The sequence below is a fragment of the Bos taurus genome, chromosome 10 (genome assembly GCF_002263795.3).
Source record: "Bos taurus isolate L1 Dominette 01449 registration number 42190680 breed Hereford chromosome 10, ARS-UCD2.0, whole genome shotgun sequence".
In the NCBI taxonomy this organism is placed as follows: Eukaryota; Metazoa; Chordata; class Mammalia; order Artiodactyla; family Bovidae; genus Bos; species Bos taurus.
In genome coordinates, this window is record NC_037337.1 from 11,107,610 (window position 1) to 11,132,719 (window position 25,110).

At 43.4% G+C, this 25,110-nt stretch overlaps 1 protein-coding gene across 4 annotated transcripts in view; it reads right to left on the bottom strand.

The window, feature by feature from the left end:
• Positions 1-709: 709 nt before the first annotated feature.
• SERINC5 (serine incorporator 5) overlaps positions 710-25,110 on the bottom strand; it is a 108,456-nt gene continuing 84,055 nt past the window's right edge. For 3 of the 4 annotated variants that reach the window (XM_002690460.6, XM_005211406.5, XM_059890758.1), the window contains exons 6-12: positions 22,006-22,217; positions 20,361-20,456; positions 17,898-18,024; positions 11,328-11,394; positions 8,216-8,255; positions 7,280-7,424; positions 710-5,195 (exon numbers count right to left, since the gene is read on the bottom strand). In XM_002690460.6, the coding sequence (XP_002690506.1) occupies positions 5,048-5,195; positions 7,280-7,424; positions 8,216-8,255; positions 11,328-11,394; positions 17,898-18,024; positions 20,361-20,456; positions 22,006-22,217 (835 nt within the window). In that variant the 3' untranslated portion in view covers positions 710-5,047. Of the gene's footprint in view, positions 5,196-7,279; positions 7,425-8,215; positions 8,256-10,841; positions 10,986-11,327; positions 11,395-17,897; positions 18,025-20,360; positions 20,457-22,005; positions 22,218-25,110 lie in introns of those variants that run through there. The other variant, XM_024997903.2, reaches the window with a different exon arrangement.

Genomic DNA, 25,110 nt, shown 5'->3' on the forward strand with positions numbered 1-25,110 from the left:
ACCACTAGACCACCAGGAAATTCCTAAGTCTTACTGTTTTAACAAGTTCCAGAATTATTTTTTTTTTTAAAGAGTTCATACATGCAGGATTTGGATCACACTGAACAATTTTTTTTCATTTAACAACACACTGAAACACACTCAATGAAGTATCTTTCCAACCACACTGTTTTATTAACTACTTATCATTTCTAAGATGCCACAAGTAAAAATGTAGCCTCAACGTCAAGATAAAGCCTCTTATTAAGATTTCAAAGATTTAAGGAAGTGCCAAATCCTCTGGCTAAACAGAAGATTTCTAAGACTCTTAATTAGAGTCTCCTAATCTCAGTTAGTTATATAAGAAGGCTTCTGCCAAAATATGAGTATTGTCACACAGCATGCTCCAGTGCAGGAGGCCCAGCTTTGATCCTTGGTCCAGCAACTAAGAGTTGCATGCCATGACTAAAGATTCTGAGCACCGCAGCAAAGACCCTTCACAGCAAAGTAAATTAAAAAAAAAAAAAAAATAAGAAGAAAGCAGGTTGTAGAGGCTTTCAGCAAGGAAGAAGGCAAAAAACTTGGGTTTTCCTGTTTGTATCTTCTAGAAGCAGAACAGACTCTATGAAACTTGAGATTGAATTAACATTTGAAGACATCTTTGGAAAATGGTACCTGGCAGACTTTATTTATAAATATATTCAACAGAAAGAAGAAGAAAAAAAAAACATGGTTTTCATTTTTTAATTTTATTAAAGTACAGAGTTAACAAGTTTTGAGTTTTCCACCTAGGAAAAGACTGGTCAACTTCGGCTGCTTCATAGAAAAATTAGCATTCAAAAAAACCCCAATTATAAATCCATAGGTGCCTTTGTGACTTAAAACAAAAAAAATAACTTTTTAAAAGTTACCAAAACTCAAACATATCTAAGACCATTATAAATTTCAAACAGTAGATTACCACACATACTACATTTTCAAATTCTAACAGCAAAACATAACCACATAATTTGGCTACATCTAATTATTTCAGACAAGTTTTTTTTTTTTAAAGTAACAAAGTTATGACTATAAAATTTCTGTAGTTTTTTTCAAAGTAAAATAACCTTAAATCTTTAATAAAGGAAAACAAAACAATCCTTAAATTTCTTATAAATAGCTCTCAAGACATATATTACCCATCTGCTGCAAGCTTTCTTTACCTGAGAGAATTTCCCAGGATCCTTCACCACAAAGGATTACCTTAAAGAGTTCTTTCTAACATTTTACTCACATAAACATGGTTAACACCTACAGAAGCGGATGTGGACAAATGCATTCTTAATCTACAATTCCTCAAGTTAAGTTTTTGCTGAAAGGATTTTGCTTTTAAAAAAAGAACACCTCTTTGGTAAAAGCCAAATACTTCATCCTCTCAAAATGAACACTTCTGTAAATGATTTACTGAGGAAGGGAAAAAAAAGAGAGAGAGAAATCTTTAGAATGGTTAGCATTAATTCAAAAGATCTGTATCCTGCTAAACGAGTATATTAGAGAGCACATCTCTGCCTAAAATACAAAACTGGATTAAAATGTCTGAGGCTTTACAAATATATTAAGGACAGCAGGAAACACAGTTAAGAACGAAGTCAGAGGGATTTAGTAAATCAAGGAGAAGACCCTACAGAGAACGGCATGAACCCAGTGGTATCGGCGCCGTCCTCAATGAAGGAGAGCCCAGGGTGCTCTCTGGACATGTGGGATCCTGGCCCAAGATCACATCCTTCTTAGTTATATCTAAAACCGCCTTTCATTTTCAAGAGGGGTAGGACATGAATGTACACCAAAATGAGATGCTCTTTAGAAAGGCAATCAAAGGAGAAAAAGACCTAGGCAGCGTAAATGCATACAGGCTCTGGAATTCCCTTTGCAGGGTAACAGGAAGCACCAATGGTAGTAAACTTCTGGCCAAAATTATTATAAATAAGCAAATAATCTTAAAAAGGCAGAAGGAGACAATGTGGGGGGAATAGCAGTGCACAGAGGTCAACCATAGTGAAGGCATCTCTGAGCAACTGGAAATAAACAAAGGGGTGTGGGAGCGCCCTCGCTGGCCACCAGAATCCCAAAGCCCCCGGGACCCCAACCTCCATCGGCCCACATGCACACAGCCCACCTACGCTACGAAGGAGCTCCAAGGACTTCTGGCAAACAATTCTTTCAAGCCATTTCCCAAGAAATTGTGAGGACAAAAATGAAACCAACTAACCAGCATTAAAAAAAAAAAAAAAAAAATCAACCCAGTGAGGACCAAGTAGGGTTTCTGAAAGCCTTTGGTGAGAAAGTCTCTGGTCTCCAGTCAGGTGACACATCTAGACATAAACAGCAACACTCCCAGAAGAATCCCTTCCTCTATTTATGTGTATTTACTCGTGAAAATGAGAAGTGAAAAAATTTCCACATCAGATGAACAGCACCGAGGAAGCTTACACACAGTTTTAAAAAATCTTTAGCTCTCATCGCTAAAGGAATCTGACCTGCAGCTTCTGAGAATGCACTTTTTAAATCATGTATAAAAAGTTGTAGGAAGCAAAGTCTGTTATTTTGAAAAGATTATCAGTGAATTTATCAAATGAACATCATCCTTAACAGCAACTCAAAGCAATTGGCACTGTGTTTCCAGTTTCTTAAAACATAATAGCACAAAAACGTAGACTCTTTAAACCCATGAATGTTGACTTATCACCTGAGTACTGTTTACTACAATTAATAATCATTAAAGTCAACATCTTATTTATATACCCTTAGTCCTCAGAGAACGTCCACATCTCTCTTGATCATTTGGATAAAACTGCTTAAGTGTTCAGTTGAGAATAAAAATCAGAATGACTGTAATTCTTCTTGTATCAGACCGACCTTCAGAAAGGAACATTATCAGGCATCAACCAAGTCTTAAGCAGCTGGAGAATGTGGGTTGGCTGCGAGGGAGAGGGGCTCAGGAAGGAAGCCTGGCTACCGGCGATGTCCTTTCCTCTGTGTCTCCCTGAGCTACTTTCTGCACGGGAAGGGCCAGCTCGAAAGTCAGAGTTGGATGCTAGACCCTAGCAGGAAGAAAACACAACAAAACCAGCTACCGACAGCACCCCAGGCCCGTCCTCGTGATCTTTGTAAAGCCAGTCTCGCTTACCCAGAGCCTGTCACTGAACCAGCCACTGCAGTGGCCCCTGTGGGGTCTGCTGTGACACACGCCACCTACTGCCCCCACCTGTCTGACCACAGAGCTCCCACCCCTACGGGCTTCCCTGTGGGCCACACATGGCAACCACTCATTCTGTGCCTACAGAAGATCTCTGGACCAAGTTTGAAGACTCCTGATCTGGGGGGAAAAAAGAAAAAAACTTGATCGAGTGTACAAAACAAGGCTCTCTCACACACACAAGGAGTGCCTTTAAAAAGTGAATCTCCAACACTATAACTAAGGCAAGTTTCTGGAGGAATTCATCCACTGTATGCCTCTTGCGTCCACCCAACTCCCTCATTTTCTTGAGAGGAGGGCAAAGGAGTGAGTGGAAATGAAGAGCGGGACTAATTTCCCAGGTCAGCATTTGGCACCCTGGAGCCCAGCTTATGGGGGACCCGACGTGCCGAGAGGATTCTTTCCATCCTGCATGAAATACTAAGAGGTGGGTCCCCACTGTGTCTCCACTGGGGTCTCCAGTGGACATTCCGCTGTGTAAACTCCTCCCTGGACGAGAGCATCAGCACTGAAAATGGAGATCTTCTTACACAGCTGCCTAGAGTCAAATCTCTCTTAAGTGTCACCTTAGGAGTATGTACTTTGGAAGTTTCTGTGGCTTTTGCTCATGGCTTAATTAAATAACTCCCCATCCCACCCACCTTTTCTTCTAAGTATATCATCTGGTCACTTCTACAATTTGTATAATTGGAGGCCTTACCTGGTCAGCCCTGTTTTAGGTGCTGCCTCTGATTCTCACCTTAGCAAATCTACCCCTAAAATCATAAGGGACATTAATGGTGTGGTCACATTACAGATCTGGAAAACAAAAGCCCTTTTGCTTTTACAATTTCAAAGGCCTCGCGTGGAAGAGAAACTGGTTGACTTCAGTAATGGAAAGAGGGGTGCAGTAGGCTTCAGTCGAGAAGCAACTTCCCAATAAGGTCCTAAAGTATCATGACTATCAACCCACAAACAAGAACTATAGCGAAGACAACAACACGAACATTGTTCTATCATCACGTGAACACCACCACGAGTAAGGGTCAAACGGCTCCATCACCGCCTGATCTGAGTTACAAAGCAAGTTACTAAGGCAGTAACTCAGATCAGGCGGTGACAATCTGGTGGGGGGAATCACATGGGTGGTGATGGCAAAGTGTGCTTTTTCACATTATAAGAAAGATGCTGAACCCAAAGGGATGAGGGCACCTCTGGGAAGGGCAAGGGCAGAGTGAAGCCTGTGATTCCCAGCATCACAACTTCAAAGGGAAACGTGTCGGGGGTGGGAGGAGATGGCACAGGGGTGGAATGAAAAGCAGATGCTTCCTCTTGGAGCCAATAAATACCAGGACGGTGAGCCAGGAGCTCTGCAGGCTGAGGTGTGGAGCCTTCTGAGGGGTCTGCCTTCTACTGGGGGCAAAGGGCTCCCGATTTTGTCATGTCTATTTCAGGGATAGGTAATAGGCCACACAAAGTAAGCTTTTATCCCTGTGAAAAGATGTCATTCCCCAAACTCTGTCCTGGTAAAAACATGCAGAAGGAAAATACTAGCCTGACCACTATCCCAGTATTTAGGGGTAAAAACACGTACAAAATCTATAAACACTCAGCATCAACTTAGGTGAAATTTTCAATTCTTTAGGGGCAAACTGGTAGCTTCTTTTTGAACTTGAGAATTACAAAAAGCGAATCAAGTAATTTTTTTTTTCCCCTCTGAAGGTTTTTCAGACCCAGTGAAGCCAGCCAGGGGAATGCCAGCTTGTCACAAAGTACCAGTCACTGCTTGACTCCTGGGATATTTGTTCAAGGGCATCACTTTCTGCTGCAGAACCAAGGAGATTGCTCAGATCCTCACACGGAGTACTGCGGAGAGGGTCGACAGAGGGGGGCAATCAGCGTACCCAGGTACAGGAGAACACATATCCAGCAGGAAGCCATCTTGACCCAAAAGATGGACCAGCTCCCGCTGAAGAAGGTCTCGATGTTGGCACTTTCATAGCTGTAGAAACAAGAGACCCAGCTGTGGTCAGAGCAGGAAGAGAACAGGTGGTGGGAAGGTCTCTTCCCACCAAGCGTCTCTCCCTGCTTCCACCGCCATCCCACACCAGCCTTTCTTTTTTCCCTAGCAACTCAATTCAGATATTAATATAATGCACACCCACTTAAAGCACATGATTTTTATTGTATTCATAGACTTGTGTAACCACCACCACAGTCAATTCTAGAACATTCTCATCACCCTAGAAAGAAACCCTGCACCCTTTAGCTGCCCTCCCCTTTCCTCCTCCACTCGGCCCCTGGCATGACTTAACCACTGTCTGTCTGTATGGCTTTGCCAGTTCTGGACATGTCACCGGGCATGGAATCAAGGGGCCTCTTGGGACTGGCTTTTCTCAGCATATTTCTTTTGGGGTGTCTCCATGCCGTAGTATGTAACAGTACTTTACTCCTTTCTGTTGTGGAGGAATATTCCATTGAGTGGATATAGCACCTTTTCTTTATCCATTTGTCAGCTGATGGGCATTTGGTTGCTTCCACTTAGCTATTATGAACAATGCTGCCATGAACATTTGTGTGTAAGCTTTCGCGTGGACGTGTTTTTTTCTCCTCTTGAGTATATCATTAGGAGTACAGCTGCGGATCATATAACAACTCAACATTCTGAGGAACTATTTTCCAAAGTGCCTATACAATTTTTACCCACCAAGAGCGAGAGAGGGCTCCAGTTTTAACACATCCTTGATACCTGTTATTTTCTGCCTCCAACCTTTTTTAAGCTTCCCAGGCCAAAATGTTCCAGGAATTCCCTGTCACGCTGGGAAACACAAGAGGCTCCAATGCCCTCTTCTTCCTCAGGCTGTCTGGGAAGATCTCCTCAGGGAAGCCTTCCCCATCAGTCTGTTTGCAACCTCTGCCCCACCCCCACCCCCACCCTGCTCCTTGTTCTTCTTCCTTACTTTTCTCCCCAGTAGTCATCAGTGTCAACACACTGTATTTGATGTGGACCACTGTTCGCCTCCGGCACTAGAATACAGGCCCTGCCACCCACAGCAGCGTGGCCCAGAGAAGCCACTCATCTGTTTGTTGCACAATGAGTCTAAATAAATTCTTCAGGCCAGAATACTGGAGTGGGTAGCCTTTCCCTTCTCCAGGAGATCTTCCCAACCCAGGGATGAAACCCAGGTCTCCCACATTGAAGGTGGGTTCTTTACCAGCTGAGCCACAAGGGAAGCCCAATAATACTGGAGTGGGTAGCCTATTTCTTCTCCAGCGGATCTTCCTAACCCAGGAATTGAACCGGGGCCTCCTGCATTGCAGGCAGATTCTTTACCAACTGAGCTATCAGGGAAGCCCAAATATCTATCCTAAGTTATTCTAATGTCTACCTTAGGTATATCCTAATGTACACCAAATTATGATCCAACAGAAACTCTGGATCAAAGAAAGATACAAAAGGAATCGAAAAGAATCTTCATGTAGTAACAGGGAAAGTAAGACTCATCATGTGAGTTAAAAAAAAACAAAAAACAAACAAACAAAAAAAACCCAACCTGCAAGGGAGAAAATATGTGTAATCACATTTATGTTTAAAAAAATTATACAGGCATATAAATGCACAAAAAAGAAAGAAAATACATCATTTGATTAGCAGTGGTTATGGAGTTGGGGTGGAGGGCCTATGCTACTTTTCATACTTACATATTAGTTTTTTTTTTTTTTTTAGATGTTTCAAACTTTTGTAATGAAAGTGTTAAAAAAAAAAGACAAAGTAGAAAAAAAGAGTATCATCTCTTTTCTAAAAGCCAGATGATTGCTTACGAATTCTAAGTTCTTCTTCCATTTCTGTTACTATGTTCTATAGACTGTCCATATACTATTAACCTCCTATTTTCTTAAGGCTGCAGTAAGCATCACCAATTTCCAGGGTTAAAAGTATGTCAATGGACTGTTTCTGGGAAGACGAGTGCAGCAGGTCTTGGAGAAGAAGTTAATTGACTTCAAGAGGTCCGATTTTCAGGCTGTCAAGAATAGGATGTTTTAAAAAATTAACTTCTAAAACATCTAAGACGAGGGGCCACTCACTTGAACCAGTTGGTGACGGTCATCATCACATAGAGGGAAGCCAAGAAGAACATGAAGTGGAAATAGGCATAGCTGTAGACGGTGCTTTTCTTCTCATCATAAATGACCCGTGGGCCCTCTTTCATATTCCGCTTCTCTTCAGCGTCTGTGAACCACAAAGTGAGCACAAGCTCCATGAGGGAACACAAGGATGCTTACCACTTTCGCAAAGCCAAACTTGCTTATTTCCAACCCAGAGGCTGTTGAGTAGGAAAGCTGTCAAACACCATTTGTACCCTCAGGCAAGCTCATCTATGCTGTGAGCCCCAAGCTCCCACCTCACCCCTGAACCTTCTGTAATAGGATGAGTTACCTACTGGCACATTTAACAGAAGAGAGCTCTTAAACACAGAAAACTTATTATAAACTGGGAAGAAAGTGATAGCAGAGCAAGAGTTCTCAAGCCCCTGCTGCTGCTGCTGCTGCTAAGTCGCTTCAGTCGTGTCTGACTCTGTGCGACCCCAGAGACGACAGCCCGCTAGGCTCCCCCGTCCCTGCGATTCTCCAAGCAAGAACACTGGAGTGGTTTGCCATTTCCTTCTCCAGCCCCTGGAATGTTCCAATTCAAGAAGAGGAAGCTGAATGAAAGAAATTTTCCAAATTTGCATTCCTTTAAAAAAAAATGTAACTTCTTGTTCCTCAAAAATGTACTGTGTAATTTAACTTATAAATATGAGCCAAAAATATCAACTTTTCCTCATCTGCCAGAATACCAACACAAATCCCAAAGACCCTTTGGGAAGAACGTGTCAAGTATATAAACAATAAACCAGCTCTGGAATAAAGGAATTCCTCTTCCCACTCAAGTTATTTGTGCCTAAATCCCAAACACCTACAGACGAGTGGTACAGGTCTGCAGGGCATCACGGAGGCCCAGACGGGATGTTGTCCACTTACCCTCTCCCCCAGAGCCGAAGCAAAAGCAACACCGGGCTACCTGTGAGGGCAAAACCAACCAAGTCAGGAGGCTTGCTTTCTGCTTTTCCATCTCCACATCGGTTAAGAACTAAAGGCCATCTACATGCCAAATTTTCCCCATCTGAACTACACCCCAAATCCAGAACTGCACACTTCATCCCTTCGAAAGGTTCTACTGAAGTGTCTGTTCTTCCCTGATGGTCTGGGGGCTGGTGAGATGGGAAACATGAGGACATGGAGGTGAGCCACCCAGAGCCCCTTCCAGGGTGCCCCCTTAGTGCCTGCTCAACCCCTGCGAGCTCTGGCTGGCAGCTCCAGGTTCTGCCCTAGCTGGGAGTCGCCCCACTCTCAAGCAAGCCCTTCCTGGGCAACCCACGCAGGATAAGAGCTCCTAGCAGGGGTGTAAACGTGCAGCCACAACCCCTGGGGAACAGCTTTGATGGGTCATATCTGCTCCGAGCACCCCTGGGATGAGCAGAGGCTCTGCCCAACCTGCAGTGCCCTTCAACCCCCCTTCCCTCCTCCGCATGTGTTGAAAAGTCAAAGTGTTAGTTGCTCAGTCATGTCTGACATCCATGGACTGTACCCGCCAGGCTCCTCTGTCCAGGGGATTCTCCAGGCAAAAATACTAGAGTGGGTTGCCATTCCCTTCTCCAGAGGATCTTCCTGACCCATGGATTGAACCCGGGTCTCCTGCATTGTAGGCAGATTCTTTACAGTCTTCCGAGCCACCAGGGGAAGCCCCCCTAATAAATATCCTGCAAGTCAGGCTCTGCCCCGGTGGCCACTTCTGGAAAACTCAGCCTGGAACATGAAGTGAATGAGATAAGGTCCCCTCCCTCTGGGAGCTCCCTCCTGGCACTCTGCTCTACCTGCTGCTCCACTCGATCTTCTTTGGTGCCAGGGACTGAGATCATTATCCTGTGTTTAGGTGAGGAAACTGGGGTCAGCCAGGTTGAAGACCTGGCCTTAAGTCACAAAACAAGCTTAGTGACAGAGCTGGGACAGGAACTTGGGTGGATGGGAACTCCCAGGTCTGTGCTTCACAAGGGCCAACAGGCAGCATGTGATATCTCGATGGTGGAGCCGACAGACTCAGAAAGGGGAAAACTAAGGGACCTGGAGCCAGCAGGCCCACCCACATTGCTACTAGAATCAGGCTCTGAACTGGCGGCCTAAGGGAAGCAGGGGAAACAGGGACGGCAATGCAGGGGGTGGCTCCTTCCAAACGATGTACCACGTTTCTGACCTACTCAAGACAACAAATTTAATTTCTTTTTTTAAATTGCGTTTACGAAAAATTACTACATTGATTCCAGAAAGACTCTGGTAAACAGAATAAGAAACACAACACATACCAGGACTGTCTAGGAAGTGCTGGGTCCTCAATGCCTCTTGGCTTGATAGTTTTATGATAAAGAACAGAGAGCTGGGGGCAAGGACGTGGGAATCCAAGCCTTTGCCCCATTTATATCCCTCAAAGCCGAGCTCTTTTTCCTTCTTGTGTCAAGGAAATTTGTCAATAGAGGGACTGGTCTTGACAGAATCTTGGATCAAGGGATACAGTCTAAGATTCATTAATTTATTCAGGGGGCCCAAGACATGTTATGCTGGGGTCCCAGTTCTTTTGAAGCTAAAGTTACCACAAGCAATGACTGACTATCTCTTTCAAAGGTCTATTCTGTGAAAAGTGATGCAAGGAGTTGGCGAACCAACTTCCATCCTGTGTGCGCTCTGGTTCAGAGGGGAACACTGGGGCTCTTTCCTCGGAATGAGAAGAAAAACATTCTCTTAAATCTAATGCGGAGACTTGCTGTTTTTTGCACTTCACCTCTGTACACAATAGGGATATTGAAGCCAGAGCGGTCCAGCCTCAGCAGGGGTCACCCAGTCAGTGGTGAGCATGACCGCCTGCCTTCTAGAGCCATTCTCTTCTGAAGAATAGGCAGCAACCCATTCAGACTCAGTACAGTTCGCTCCTTCTTCAAGTGACAGAAAGAGCTGGTGAATGCTGCTGGCAGACTGACAACCCTTCATAACGACCGGCTCTCTCCAGGTCAGGTGGAGGGAGGCCCATCCCCAGAGCAAAGCGCCCGTGTCTGGACAGACCCCAGGGCTCTTCCTCCACGCAGGGAAGGGCAGCCGGGGGTCGGACGCCAGGCAGGGTCAGCAGCAGAGCCGGCAGACAGCAGCCGGATCTTGGGCAACGGTGGTTGGGAACACAGCACCGACTCGAGCCAGACTACATGGTCTACATGCCGGCAAATCCCAAGATTAAAGGACTTCACTTTTCTGTTTATCCCCCACCCTGCTGGAAAATGGAGATAAAAGCCTCCTCGGGTTTCTTTGAAGATGAAATCACAGATGCAGTGCTTAGAACACAGCAAGTCCTAGCCATCCCTGGAAACGCCTCTTCTTTCCATTCTTGGAGTCAGGGCGGAGTCTCTTTCTGGCTGCTTCCATCTGGTTAGACCTTTTGTGACCTCAGTGGATGTTCCACCAAGGGCCTCAGAAAAGGAGTTTTGCATCAGAAAGAAAAAGATATTCTGCTGACCGACAGGCCTCTGTTCACTGTTTGCTATTCTTCACCCTGTGAAATGCCCACCTGCTGGAGCTGCTGCAGGGAGTAAGCTCACGTACAGACAGTGCCCAGCAGCGCGCAGACAGGGTGTCCCTCCCCTTCTCTTTCCAACAGCCGCCTTCTGACCTCACAGTCGTGCCATGTATGGAGAACACAGACAGGTACACACTAGGGGAAGGGACCGGAAGTTAAAACAACCCACATACATTCTGTTACGACAGAGGAAAGAAACAGACCGCAGACTGACAAGCTACCCAGGCCTTTGGTGGGAGCGGGGTGGCCGGATGCCACACCAGAGGCTGAATCTGTTGGAGAAAAATCAACAACTTTTATTTTAATCCTATAGTATATTGAGGACATTTCTTTTTCCATACAGGAATTGTGTTCCTTCCTGAGTAAAAAAAATGGGATCATGGGATGCAGACCACTAAAGATGCAAGACACAAAAAGCCTTCCTGGAAAATGGGTCTTCCGAGATAAAGCAGGGCCAAGAAAAGGAAATGAACTTACTTCCAGCTCGGGAGCTGTGTACCGGCCCTGCAGAGCATCGGAACTTGATCTGGTCGTCGATGTCAAACTAAGACAAAACAGAAAGGTCAACTGAGTATATTAACATATCACATAACACATCGAAGGAGGGCTGAGCTGCCTGGCCAGGACTCCAAGGAGGCTCGCTCTCACCTACAGTTCTGCTTAAATAAAAGTTGTCTAATATCCCACTTTATTCCAAAACTGGCTGACCAACTCGACAGCCGATATCTTCTTCCATGGATTGCATTAGACCATTTTATGCAAACAGAAGCTTGGAAAAAAAAAAAAAAAGTTGTCTTTTGGTCCTGTTATATTGGTTTTCACTTTGGTTTTTTGCCTCTCCTCCTTCAAATGCCAACATACTTTTCATATTTCACTTTTATCTTTCCGCTCCTTTTGACTAGTCTCACTTAGAAGAGATCAAAGGCAATGAAAGAAGCCAGAAATGGTGATAAAACTCAAGGGCATGAAAAGCAAAGGTCGTCACAATTTTCTGTGATAATCAGCCTTGGACAGACAAGTTTTTCTATTTAGAAATTCAGTATAGAGTAGCTATCAATGTCATTTAAAAAAATTCTTCCTGCCACTTTCCTCCTGCCTAGAGAAGTAAAATGTTGTAAAATCTGGCTTATAGAGGTACAAAAAGGCATTTACTTTTTCCTGGGGTGGGGTTTATTTTAAGCACATTTCTATGTGTAAATATACAGTGTACATGAATAATCTATACAGATTCATTTAGCAAATGTTTACTGAAGGTGTGGCCTGTGTCAGGCCCTGTTCTTTGCACTGGGAACTCAGTGAGACATACAGCGATCCCTTTCCTCCTGCACTCCAGGGATAGGGGAGAGGGTGGGATGGTGGGAGCTGTTAGTGGAGAGGCAGGAATTCCAGACTCATTTCAACCAAATAAACCACAAAGGGAACACTGTCTTCTGGACTCATTCTCATCCTCTTTCCCAAGGAGAGAAGAGATCAATGAGACGCAAATAAACAATAAAAAGCTTCCCTCATAAAAAGGTCCTCTGGGATCCAAGATCATTGTTTCTTTTGTCCAGTTAAGTCCAACAGCATCACTTTCAATTCTGCTTTGAACAGATGGATGTTAATGGAGGCCCACTCCACTACCACTTCCTGGCTTGAGCCTGGTCTGAGGAGTGACAGAAACAATTCCACGGCTGTGTGCCCAAGAAACACACACACCTGGCCCCTGCACTCAAGGTGCTATATTTTGCGCATATGAATTATGAGTTAATACGGTCTGTCGTTTCCATGGGGGGACATGTGACTTAACTTCAGGAAAAGATCAATATCTGGAATTTTCATCTGAAAGATGACGTTTATTCTTTAAAACAGTATGACTTAATATTCCATTTCCTAACTTCTTGGGAATAAGATGGTTTCAGAAAAGCCAACTTTTGGTCCTGGCAACTCTGTCACTTCACTTTCATATCGGAGGATACTAAGAGTGGGAGCTTTTGTTCTTACTTCTAAAAATACCTATTATCAGTTCATCATATATATGGACTTCTATAAGTAAATGTAACCATAAGATCTTTATTCAGTCATAGCCTTTATCCACAAAACATTCTTCTTAGAATTACTGAGACAATACTATTGTTTTTGTTTTTTACAAACTCTTTAAAAGCCTGGGAAATTCTTACTGTCTGCACTCTGGCTATTACTAGAACCATCTGGTCTGCACAAGACAATTCCCGGATTATCCATAACCTCTTCCCTTCCAGGGCTCAGGCCTGAGTGACTTTAACCCTGTACTTCCTGTGGGGGTGGGAGGAGCCTGACAGCATTTGGTTGGGGCAGAGCTGGACACAGCTGGACACAGAATGTCTAGTAACCTTATTTGATTATTATCCTGAGCCCTCACTCACTAAAAGCCAGTAGCATCTTTCCATTGCTGTGACAATGAAAAAAAATAAACCTCCTGCTACCCCCAAGCCCTCCTAACCTCTGTTGAGCTCTGAACCTCTTGCACACTGGAAGAAAGATTTGTAATACAGATGCCCCTCCACATCTGCTTCAGCTGCTTTTGGAACTGGCCAAACTCCACTGCTGCTGCTGCTAAGTCACTTTAGTCGTGTCCGACTCTGTGTGACCCCATAGACGGCAGCCCACCAGGCTTCCCCCGTCCCTGGGATTCTCCAGGCAAGAACACTGGAGTGGGTTGCCATTTCCTTCTCCAATGCATGAAAGTGAAAAAATAAAGTGAAGCGGCTCAGTCGTGTTTGACTCCTAGCGACCCCATGGACTGCAGCCCACCAGGCCCCTCCGTCCATGGGATTTTCCAGGCAAGAGTACACTCCACTAGGTCACAGAAAATCTCCAGCCAACACGTCCAGACTTTCCTGCTGGAGACCGCAGATTCTGCCCCTGACCAACTTACAGGGCCCTTGAGAGATCACATGACTATTCTCAGCCTTGGTGTAATAAAGTTCAACTACCTTCCCAGTGTAATACAGAGCTGGAGACTCAGCTCCCAAGAGAAACCAGAGTTTGTAGGAAGAGGCCTTCAACACACCCCTGATGCAGAGACATGAAGATTTCTAGCTGGCAGGTTCCAGAACAACAGGATTCCCAAAAATATACCCCCCCCAATTCTTAAAAAAAAAAAAAAAAAAAAGGCAGCGGGTCCAGCCCACACCAACAGTATAGGTAACCCTCCTTGATGTGCCAACTTTTCTCAGTTTAAACTAGTCCCTCCAATGCCATCTTACTAATCTTTCAATTATTTCCAAATGGTCTGCCATATTGCTGTGAATGTCCCATTTGAACTAGCAAGTTGTTTGACCATTCGTAAAGATTCTTAGTTTTTCCAATTTTGTACTCAAATTCCTAGACAGCTGAAAAAGATACTTATTTTCTTTTCTCTCTAGTTAAAACTAAAATAGCCAGAAACATTTTATAGCACAAATACCTCTTAATAATGCAATTATGTAAGTTACCCAGCTGATGGGTCCACCTAAGTAAAACGACCTGACTCCAAGTCATCCCAGGGGAAAGAAAAATGACTATGAACATGTCTCTTCCAATACTTCAGCAAAGGAGGTTGAAGGAAAGGTTTCCGTAACTGGGCGAGACATATAGGAGCAGGCTCCACGTCTCAGTTTCCATGTATGTTCATGGAGGGAGCTGACTTTTGTGGGGTTGGGGGGCAGGGCACAGCTTGTGGATTCTTAGTTCCCCAACAAGGAATCGAACCCAGGCACTTGGCAGTGAAAGCACAGAGTCCTAACACTGGACCTCCAGGAAATTCCACTCCATGAGGGAACTGAACTTGATGGACTCCAAAATCCTGTCTCATTGGACAGTTTGTGAATTTAAAGCCAACAGACTAATAATTGCAGCCGAAATGTAGAGACCAAGGAGGGCCTTAAGGAACAGCTAGGGGAGGACAGGCAGGTGACAGCCTACGAGGGCACAGGGCAGAGCCATACAGAGAGAGCCCGCAGGGAACTCCTGACGGGGCCCAGGCTGTGGCGTTTCTTTACTGCATAATGCCTGGGTACAGGGGCAGGGGCGGCCTCAGCCGGAAAGCCAGGGTATGGGTTTTGGCTGAACCCTACTTCCAAGCTAAGACAGCCAAGAGTAAAACCTCCTCAAAGTGAGTGCCACAGAAGCAGGACTTGGGGCAGAAAACCAAAAAGCAAAACTGGAGTTCATTATGAGAGCCTCCTAAAGAAGCATTAGAGAGAGAGAGAGAGTGTTTGTGTGTGTGTGGTTGGGGGTGGGGAGGGGATAATCCAGTTAGGAGAGAACACAGCACAGTGAGCCTCTAAGATCTTACCGAAGTCCCAAGCAGTTGTGGACTTCTGTTGAAATGGGCGATTTCAGACTTCCCTGGTCCGGGGTTGGGAATCTGCCTGCCAATGCAGGGGGCACAGATTCAATCCCTGGTCGGGGAAGATTCCACATGCATTGGGACAACTAAGCTGTGAGCCACAACTACCGAGGCTCTGTGCCACAGCTACTGAAGCCTGTGCACCTAGAGCCTGTGCTCTGACACAGGAGAAGCCCCTGCAATAAGAAGTCCCAGCTCCACAACAAAGAGTGGCTCCCGCTCCCCACGACGAGAGAAAGCACGCTCATAGCAACAGGACCAAAAATAAATAAGAATAAAATTGTTTTAAAAAAGAAAGAAAATGGGTGAATTCTTCTCTCTGCAATGCACACAACCAGCTAGGCTTCCTACAGATTCTATTGAGAAATAGACATTCTTGCGATCATCTTCAAATGACAGTTTTCGCCCAGGCAATGCAGCCTCCTTTTGTAACATCTTCCAACTTCTCAATCCTTTTTGAGTCTAGGAAGTCAAGATTTGAAACCCTCCAAATTGTACTACCTCCCACATTTCCCCTTTTCAAGGCCCTCCTAGGGCTGAACTCAAAGCCCCCTCAAACTCCAGGCTGCTTGCTATAAAGTTCTCAAAGCCCACTCCTCCTGGAGCTGCGGTGGGTAATTAGAGCAAACACCAGTCACCCAGGGCCCCCCTCGCTGTGCAGCACTGCACTGAACCCCCAGGAATCAGCTGCCATCACCAGGTGGTATGTTCACACTGTGTGCTGCGTCAGCCCACAGGGCTGCTGGTTACTCCCCAGCTCCACTTGGCGTGGCTGTTGTTTTCTGTCTCCTCATCCTTCGAGCACTATGGTTTTGCAGATTGATTACCAGCATTCAATAACGTGTGCTATTGGTATTTAGACAGATTTTACATAGCAGCTGTCAGCTTCAAAAGCTCTTTTGGGAATCCCAGACTAGACCTTGCCAACCTCTGCTAAGGTGCCACTAAATTTCAAGTAGAGATGTATACGGTGGAAATTACACACCACAAACCAAAACCACTGGTGGCAGTTCTATCACCATAGTAAATAGTATTTTTGCATCTTTTCCACTGATAGCAAATCTAAGCCCTATTTTATCTAAGGGAGCAAATATTTTAATCATGTGGGATTAGGCATTCAGAAACTCACAAAAACATCTGATTTTAGTCTATCAAATATCTTTACAGCTTTTTTTTTTCTCTGATAATACAAACAAAAGAAGCAATAGCTCATGTTAAAAAAACACAAACTTTTTTTTAAAGAAAAAAATAAAAAAATTATATACATAATACAAGCACTATTACAAGCTTGGTTTATCTCCTTCCAGGATTTTTTCTTCATATGTAAATACAACTACATTTTATTCTAAAAATGAAATATTCTACATTTATAGTTTAGTAACCTACTTTCTCCTTGCTGGACTCACCAATATTTTTTACATGCCAATACAGAAAAAAAGTGAGTGACAGATCATAAAATTAGCCATGTTGCTGACATTTCTCCCTCAAAGCCCAAAGATAATAGACTCAGGAAGGAAAAACTTGAGAAAGGAAGGACCGAGAATCAGGATTAAAATGTGGGTGCCTTAACGGTTTTCCTGAAAACATCTTTACAGCATTGATGTGGGCCCGAATCAGTGAAAACGTATGGAATTAATAATAATGTTAGGCCAGAAAGTGTTCACCATGGTCGCTTTTGCTGCAGTGTGGAGAGGCTGCCACTATGTCACAGACAGGCTGAGAGTCGACACTGCCTTTGCAAGCTTGACGCATGACTGTGAACACATGCTTCATAAAACTCAGTTCTCCTGCCTGTGTCTGTCGTCAAGGCCCACGTCTGTTGTTCCCTCTCTACAGCATGAAGGGGTGTTAGAAGCTGTAAGAGAAAATGCCAACATGTACAGAGAGACATTCTACTCATACAAGCTACCAAGGATGGTTCAGTTCTGGCCAAAGGATCACTACAACGTGCCTGTGACTGGTTGAAATTTTTAGACGCTGAAATATACCGAAATGTAAAACACAGGAGTAAAACCTAAACATGAAAGGGTGACTGTCAAAGGAAAGCGTGATCAACAGTGAGACGTAAATGGAATAAGAAACTTATGATTCCTATCCTTTACTCTTCTCCCTCTGGTATTTTTTTATATAGATTTAAAAATAATAAACCCCACCCCAAGCACCTAAAACACAGCCTGCTTATGTATCACAGCTACTTTTGGAGGAATGACTTTGCTCCTTAAAAGCAATGTGAGTTTCAGCATAAAAGAAATGTTTCCTGTCTTTCCTGGACCAAGCACAAAATGTCTGTGTATGGAGTACTTTGTACTCTTTCCATCAACAAGAGAACAAACGTTTTTTTCTGTTGGAGTAGAAAGTTGCCAAAACATTCTGGCACATACTGTCTCTTCCTCACTTTGTGCTCCCTTACTCTCCAAAAGGGCTTTAGCAAGTAATACTCAACCATCTTTTAAAGGATTGCAACATACCATATATATTTATTTTATTTAGCCCCCCAAAAATACAAGTTATGTAAAATGAAGTCCAAACAGCTAGATTTCATGCTGTAATACCACCTTCTTACTTCAGGCTTCATTTTCCCTCTTCCTCAGATGGCATTTGTTTGACCACCTCATACTGCTACAACTTGTGTAAATTCTCCTCTTGTACTTTTTTGAAGTCTGCAAAGATGGCCTCAGGTAACTTCCAGAACTTACCATGAATACAAGATGCATACACACAAGATGGCAGTGCCCAGTCCAGCAACCAAGGTCTTGTCCCTGTACAGGTCCTGACCAAAGTTAGGCACACAGATGGTGACGTTCTTCCCGTGTTCATCTAGGACTTGTGAAGACAAGAATAAAAAAGCCCTCTGTAACTCAGGGATGCATTCACTTTGGGAAAATTCATGCAGTATAGAACAGTGAACACTCAGCACTGCAAAGGTTTCCTCTACCATCCAACTTAGATTAGATGGCTGCACTCTAAGCACCCTCTCCCACCTAGGCAGCCTCTCAGAATAAGACCCTTGGGTGTCAGCTTAGTGCTAAAGGGGTCTTCAGTACCAGGGATTTCTAAGAGTCATGTTCTTTTTCAGTACTATTGGAGCAATAGTAAAAAGTATTGGCTCATGGCTCTTTCCTCATGGCTCAGTGGTAAAGAATCTGCCTGCCAGTGCAGGAGACACAGGTTCGATCCCTGGGTTGGGAAGATCCCCTGGAGAAGGAAAGGGCAGCCCACTCCAGTACGCTTGCCTGGAGAATTCCATGGGCAGAGGAGCCTGGTGGGCTACAGTCCATGGGGTCACAAAAGAGTCAGATACAACTTAGGGACTAAACGATAACAATAAATTGGCTGACTGGGCAGCAGGTAGCATGCAGGTAACTGAGAGCATCCTCCATGTCGATCATCCTTGGAGACGAACCAACAATCAAACAGGAACTCGCAGGAACTGCTGTCTGGCCAGCAGCCTCCACCCAGATAAGAAGTCATTCTGTTGTCAGTAATAGGACCGTCATGACATCTTTTAGGCTGTAACCTGGGAAACTTCTCAAGTGGCTAGAGTCTAATAAAATTGTAGAGGCTAGATAACAAAGATTTCTATCATATTACCATCATTAGTTGTTTATTTTTTATCTAACAGAGTCTTCAGTTCTGAACACCCAAGCTGGCTCTATTTGCTCTGCCCCAAAATAAGGAACATAAATATAAAATAACAGGCTACAAACCATTCTACAGACATGCACATTCTATGGGCTTGAAGTTGCACTAAAATGACTACTTGTACTCCCACTTGAAACTGTAAACTTCACTGTGTGCTGTGGCTTCAGGAATCTTCTTCTTAGGCCACTGAAAATTTTCTTTACAAACCTCACCAAAATATGAACTTTGCTATTTAAGTACTACCACCCAAAATTAAAAATAAAAGTTTTTTTTTTTCTGTATTTAAGTGATACCTGCCATTGGGAAGAAAAATGCTGTAACCAAAAAACCCCATTAAGTTAAAGCCAGAGATTAATATGTAAACAGTCAAAATACTCTTAAAAGTTTTAAATAGACTAGATTTAAATAAACTTGAAGTCAAATTTATAGTTTTTTCCTAAAAAAATTATATCCAGGATAGACTGTACTTAACAAAAGACCTACAATTATATTCACATTGTACTATAAATAGCTATAAAGGCAAGACCCATACATACCACACGTATATGCTAAAACTTTCAAAAACATCTTTGCATTTGCTTTCTAAATTTAAAAAAGGAAAACATCAATTTTCTACTCTAGAGAAAAGAGTATATGTATTTAACTTGATTTATATAAGATAAAATATACCCAAACATATACACATTTGTATATACTTATGTATATATGAATATACATGTATACATACATCTATATATCACAAACATGAAAAAAATGATGAAATTTAAGGAGTTTGGAGATCAAAATAAGAAAATATGGTCCTTTACTGGGAAAGCTCAAGGGCTCGTACAGTAACAACCTATAATGGTCTTTTGATAGTTCTCAAATATCCGTTGTAACTACTCTACAAAAATAATAGGTAACCTTTACAAAGCACGCCAGAAACTGTACGTATACATATACACATGTACTCAACTGAAGTCTCAAAAACCACTCTGGAAAAGAGGAATCTTAATTATCTTCTTAAAATAATAATTAAAATTCTTATTTTAAAGGCGAGATGTCTAGGAAGAGAACAGTAAGTCACTTTATATAAGTTACTGAAGTGGCAGAACCACTCCCCCACACTCTTCCCACTCTGTTAGAGTCAGAGAAATGATCACTGAAAGTTAATTAATAGCCATCTAAAAACAACAGCAATAATAAGGAGAACAAAAAGAAATAGCTTGAGTATTTCTGATGATTTCTTGATTATTTGATTATATCTGAGCAGGAAAATGCAGATTAGGCTTACAAGCAAACTCATTAGCCCTCGTGAGTTCATGTCTTTCCTGCAGAGCAGGAAGCCTCAGGAGAAGGAAGGTCCAGGTTCATGTCCCATGCTGAGGACACTATTTAGTGAAGAAGTCTAGATCACCTCTCTACTTTGACGCATTGCATCTCTGATACTTAAACGATAGTTCGAGGAGACACAGTCCTCACCCCACAAATGACAATATTCACCCTGCAAGCACAGTCTTCCTACAAGGCCAGCTTACCTACTTCTGCAGGTTTGCTGGACAGGGCTGAGAATGTGAGATACGTGACATAGCAGCTGATGAGACCCGACTGCAGTATCCCAGAGTGTGGCTGTCCTGGAGAACAAGGGCCCATGTTATAAATCAATGATGAGAAAGCAGATGCACCGCCCCCGCCCCCCCTCCGCCCCCCCCCCGCCAAAAAAAGGTCTGCCCCAAATAATATCCCTCAAACCTAAAGCCCCACACATGAAGGTAAGAAGAGATACGTAGCATATTTCTCATATAACGCTAAAATCTTTGGGGGGAGAAAGTGACACACTGAACCTATATGCCATTTCAGAGATACCAAGTTCTGCCGAGTTCTCGCCCAACACCTTATTTTGATAATAACTACAGCTGTACTGAAACATACTGCCTGGTCTCCCTGAGGTTCGTCACATTAGTTCTTAAATCACAAGGTCTCCAGAAAAAATTCACCACTGTTAATTTGTGAGATCACATAGCTTAGTGGGGTGAATGATGGCTTTTACAGGGAGGACCTGGATTCCAGACTCACAAAGCCATCAGATACTCAGAATCCATGCCACTGGGGAAGAGTTCTCATCCGTCAATGGACAGAAAACCTTTGAGAACACCAGAATTGGTCCAAGCCAAAGAATGTGGCTATGGGACTCAGCATTTATTGGGGAAAGGCCTTCTATGTTACAGTATTTAAATTAAACGGTTCAGATGGCTAAGAGTAAACAAGATGCGACAAAAAGGACTCATCCTTTTTTTCGGCAAAATTTTCAAACATCCACAGACATAAAAAGATTTAGTTTTACCCAGTCTTCCCTCTGATTAAATTTATCTCCAGAACTTTACTTATCAAATTATAAGGGCCAATAAAGGTAAAAAATAGGCCCTTCCCAGTGGTGCTCTTTGGCATGGGAATGAGACTCACCTTAACAATCAATGGCACTAAACCAAACCGTAACTATTTCAAAGGGTGGAATTTAACCCAAAGAATATTTCGATCTGAATACTAATAATGTTTTAGGAAATTCTTAATGGATAAAGGAACTGGGTGAATAATAACAATCTCAATTTCAATAATGAACTTCAGTCATTTCTTTCTTTTGGCTTTGAAACAACCATTAGCAAGATCAGGCTCACAGGTTTCTATTGGCTTTGCTGAGGAAGGACTTGGATCTGAGAAAGGCCAGCTCCTGGGGCCAGCAGATGGCTGAGCCAGGATTGGATTTCCTGTTTCCTGATTCTGGGACCACGCTGTCCTTGATTTGTGGTCCACAGAGGTCTTAAGTCAAAGATAAGCCCAAAACAGCTTCTTCGGGAGCCTTCTCATTCATTCAAATTTTACAAAGAGATTATAGGGAAGAGCTAAATATCCACTAAAGGCATTTTCCATTGAAATGCTCCTTGTAGTACATTATTTAACAATAGTAACATCTATCTTCTTATTTATTGACTTCATTATACGCAAATCTTTGACAAAGGCATGATTGACTATCACCTTCAGCCCAGTGCAGGGTAGGAAGAGGGCACTGGAATCCCACCTTTCCTATTGTTTACCCACCTGTGGTAAATGAAGAACTGACCATAATTTCCAAAATAATGGTCAAAGACATCTATAATATGAACAAAGTATGGATCTCGTACTTACGATCTCGGACAGAGGGTGAGATGGATACCACTGACATAAGCAGACACAGGCCTCCATTTACTCCCAGGAGAATTTTATTTTCCATGCAGCCATCTTTCTGGGTATAAAACACTGCCATCCAAATTAAGCCTCCCGTGGTGATGGAGTACGTGATGAGGGTCACCAGGGACAGAGAGGCGTACCACAGCTTGTTGGTAGCTGTGCCTGCAGTCCTGTTTCTCCAGAAGTAGAGGAGAGGAAGGGGTGGGGGGAAGACAGGTCAGTTGATTCTCCAACAATAGCTACCACCCTTCAAGCATTATTAGCTAATGTTGTCAGGTCCCAGACCATCGTAAGGAGTTATTCAGAAGACCTATCATTTTACCAGTTTTTGTGGATCACAACGAACTGTGGCAAATTCTTAAAGAGATGGGAATACCAGATCACCTGATCTGCCTCCTGAGAAACCTGTATGCAGGTCAAGAAGCAACAGTCAGAACTGGACATGGAACAACAGACTGGTTCCAAACTGGGAAAGGTGTATGTCAAGGCTGTATATTGTTACCCTACTTATTTAACTTCTATGCAGGGCACATTATGCGAAATGCCAGGATGGATGAATCACAAGCTGGAATCAAGACTGCCAGGAGAACTATCAACAATCTCAAATAGGCAGATGATACCACTCTAATGGCAGAAAACATGGAACTAAAGAGACTCTTGATCAGAAGAGAGTGAAAAAGCTGGCTTGAAACTAAACATTCAAGAAACTAAGACCATGGTATCCTGTGCCATCACTTCACAGCAAATAGAAGGGGAAAAAGTGGAAGCAGTGAGAGATTTTATTTTCTTGGGCTCCAAAATCACTGTGGATGGCAACTGCAGCCATGAAATTAAAAAATGCTTGCTCCTTGGAAGGAAAGCTACAACAAACCTAGATAGCATATGCAAAAGCAGAGACATCTCTTTGCCAACAAAGGTCCATATAGTCAAAGCTACGGTTTTTCTAGTAGTCATGTATGGATGTAAGAGTTAGACCATAAAGAAGGTTGAGTGCTGAAGAATAGATGCTTTTGAATTATGGTGCTAGGGAAGACTCTTTAGAGTCCTTTGGACCACAAGGAAATCAAACCAGTGAATTCTGAAGGCAGTCAACCCTGAACAGTCATTGGAAGGACCGAAGCTGAAGCTCCAACTCTTTGGCCATGTGATTTAAAGGGCCTACTCACTGGAAAAGACCGAGATGCTGAGAAAGACTGAGGGCAGGAGAAAGGGGCAGCAGAGGATGAGATGGTTCGAATTATCAGCTCAATGTACATGAATTTGAGCAAACTCCAGGAGATAGTGAAGGACAGAGGAGCCTAGGGGCTGCAGTCTGTGGGGTCACAAAGAGTCGGACACTACTTAGTCTATGAACAACAGCAAACAATCATTTTACCAACTAAAAACTAGAAGATACAGCTGAATATTCAAAAAATTCTTGGCTCAAGCTTAGAATTTTTTCTTAACACTGAAAAACTTCAGTCTTTGACTCAAGTGTATTCAGTAACTAAAATGAATATCCACAGACTTTAGCTTCCCCATTCTGGATGTCAACTACCCCAGGACAAGTTCTGGCAGTATTATAAAGTGGGCTGTGTGCTGGAGTTCTCTCTGAATTTTCCCAGAAACACAGAGCCCGCAGCCAGTCTCTTTCTCCAAGTGCTGCCAGCAGCTCCTGCTGATGCCCATCTTCTGTTTAGGGAGAGAGAAGTAATTGAACTCCACCCAGAGAAAGACTGGCTGACCTCATCTCTTTTGTCCTTGCACTGAAAAGAAGACTCTATACCAGTACTGCTTCTCCCAAACAATGCCAGGTATGATTAAGGAAGAGTTTGACATTAAAAAAAAGTGAAGGCAGGAATTCCCTGGTGGTCTAGTGGCTAGATCTCAGCGCTTTCACTGCCAGGGGCCTAGGTTTGATTCCTGGTTGAGAAACTAAGATCCCACATGCCTTGGAGCACAGCCACCCCCTCTAAAAAAAAAAAAAAGTGAAGAATAAAATCAGCCAGAAAAAGAGTAAAAATTTTAATGGGATTTATAATAAAGACTCTAGAAGAGGAGACTAGTGTAAAGATTATATTATTTTATATAAACATTATTAAAGGGATGGGAGAAGTATGTGGTGGCTTAACAAGCTATAGAGATTGGTCAGAACAAAGAAGAATGCTTACTGATGCTAAAAGAAGAGGACAGAACTACAACAGGGGTTGGTCTGAATCATCTCATCTGCCTTAGGGGTCAACTGCCCTTTGTAACCACATCTCACAAAACTTCGAGAGCAGGCAACTTGGTTAACATCTTCACAGAGTTGGAAAATGTTCAAGCAGCCCAGCTGAAACGTTTGAATGATGGAGAAGTTACTGCAGCCAGAAAGAAAACAAAGAGGAAAGGCCAAAATGATAATGACCATCATACTCCTGACACTGAGCCAGGCAGTCCGATGACTGTGGAGTTATTGTAATAGAGAAGGCATGCAAATCACATGAAGATAAAGCGAGACTTAGAGAAAGCAGAGAGTCAAATGCTACCTGTTGACAGGGAGAGAAAATGCATTATGAAGAAAAAGGTGAACACTGCTGACCAGTGTGTAAGTGGGGGGTCCAGCTATGTCCTCACCAGTCTTTTGGGCTATTTTATTAGTGTAAGAAGGACTTTCTTAACAGTTGATTTTGCTTGGATTCCCAAGGTTAAATCTTCAACCCTAACCTCTCCCCTCTACTCCAGGCTCATATTATCCCTGTTAACGTCTCCACTTGGAGGTCTAACTGGCTTGTGGACTTTAGGAGGTCCAGGTTAACTTTCCAGTATTCAAATTTCCACCCCCAAACCTGCTCTCCTGTGGTCTTCCCAACCTCAGAATATGGCAATTCCATTAGGGCTGGGGGTAAAGAACTGTAGTTGCTGGACCACTGTCTTTCACTCCCTGCTCCTCCCCTCTCCCCAGCATCATGCCAACTCCAGCAGCAAACCCCCTTGGTTCCCACTTCAGACTCTATCAGCATCTGACTGCTGCTACCATCTAGCATCAAGCTACAGCATCCCTTCCCTGGATCACCTCCCACTGGTCTCCTTACTTACACCTAT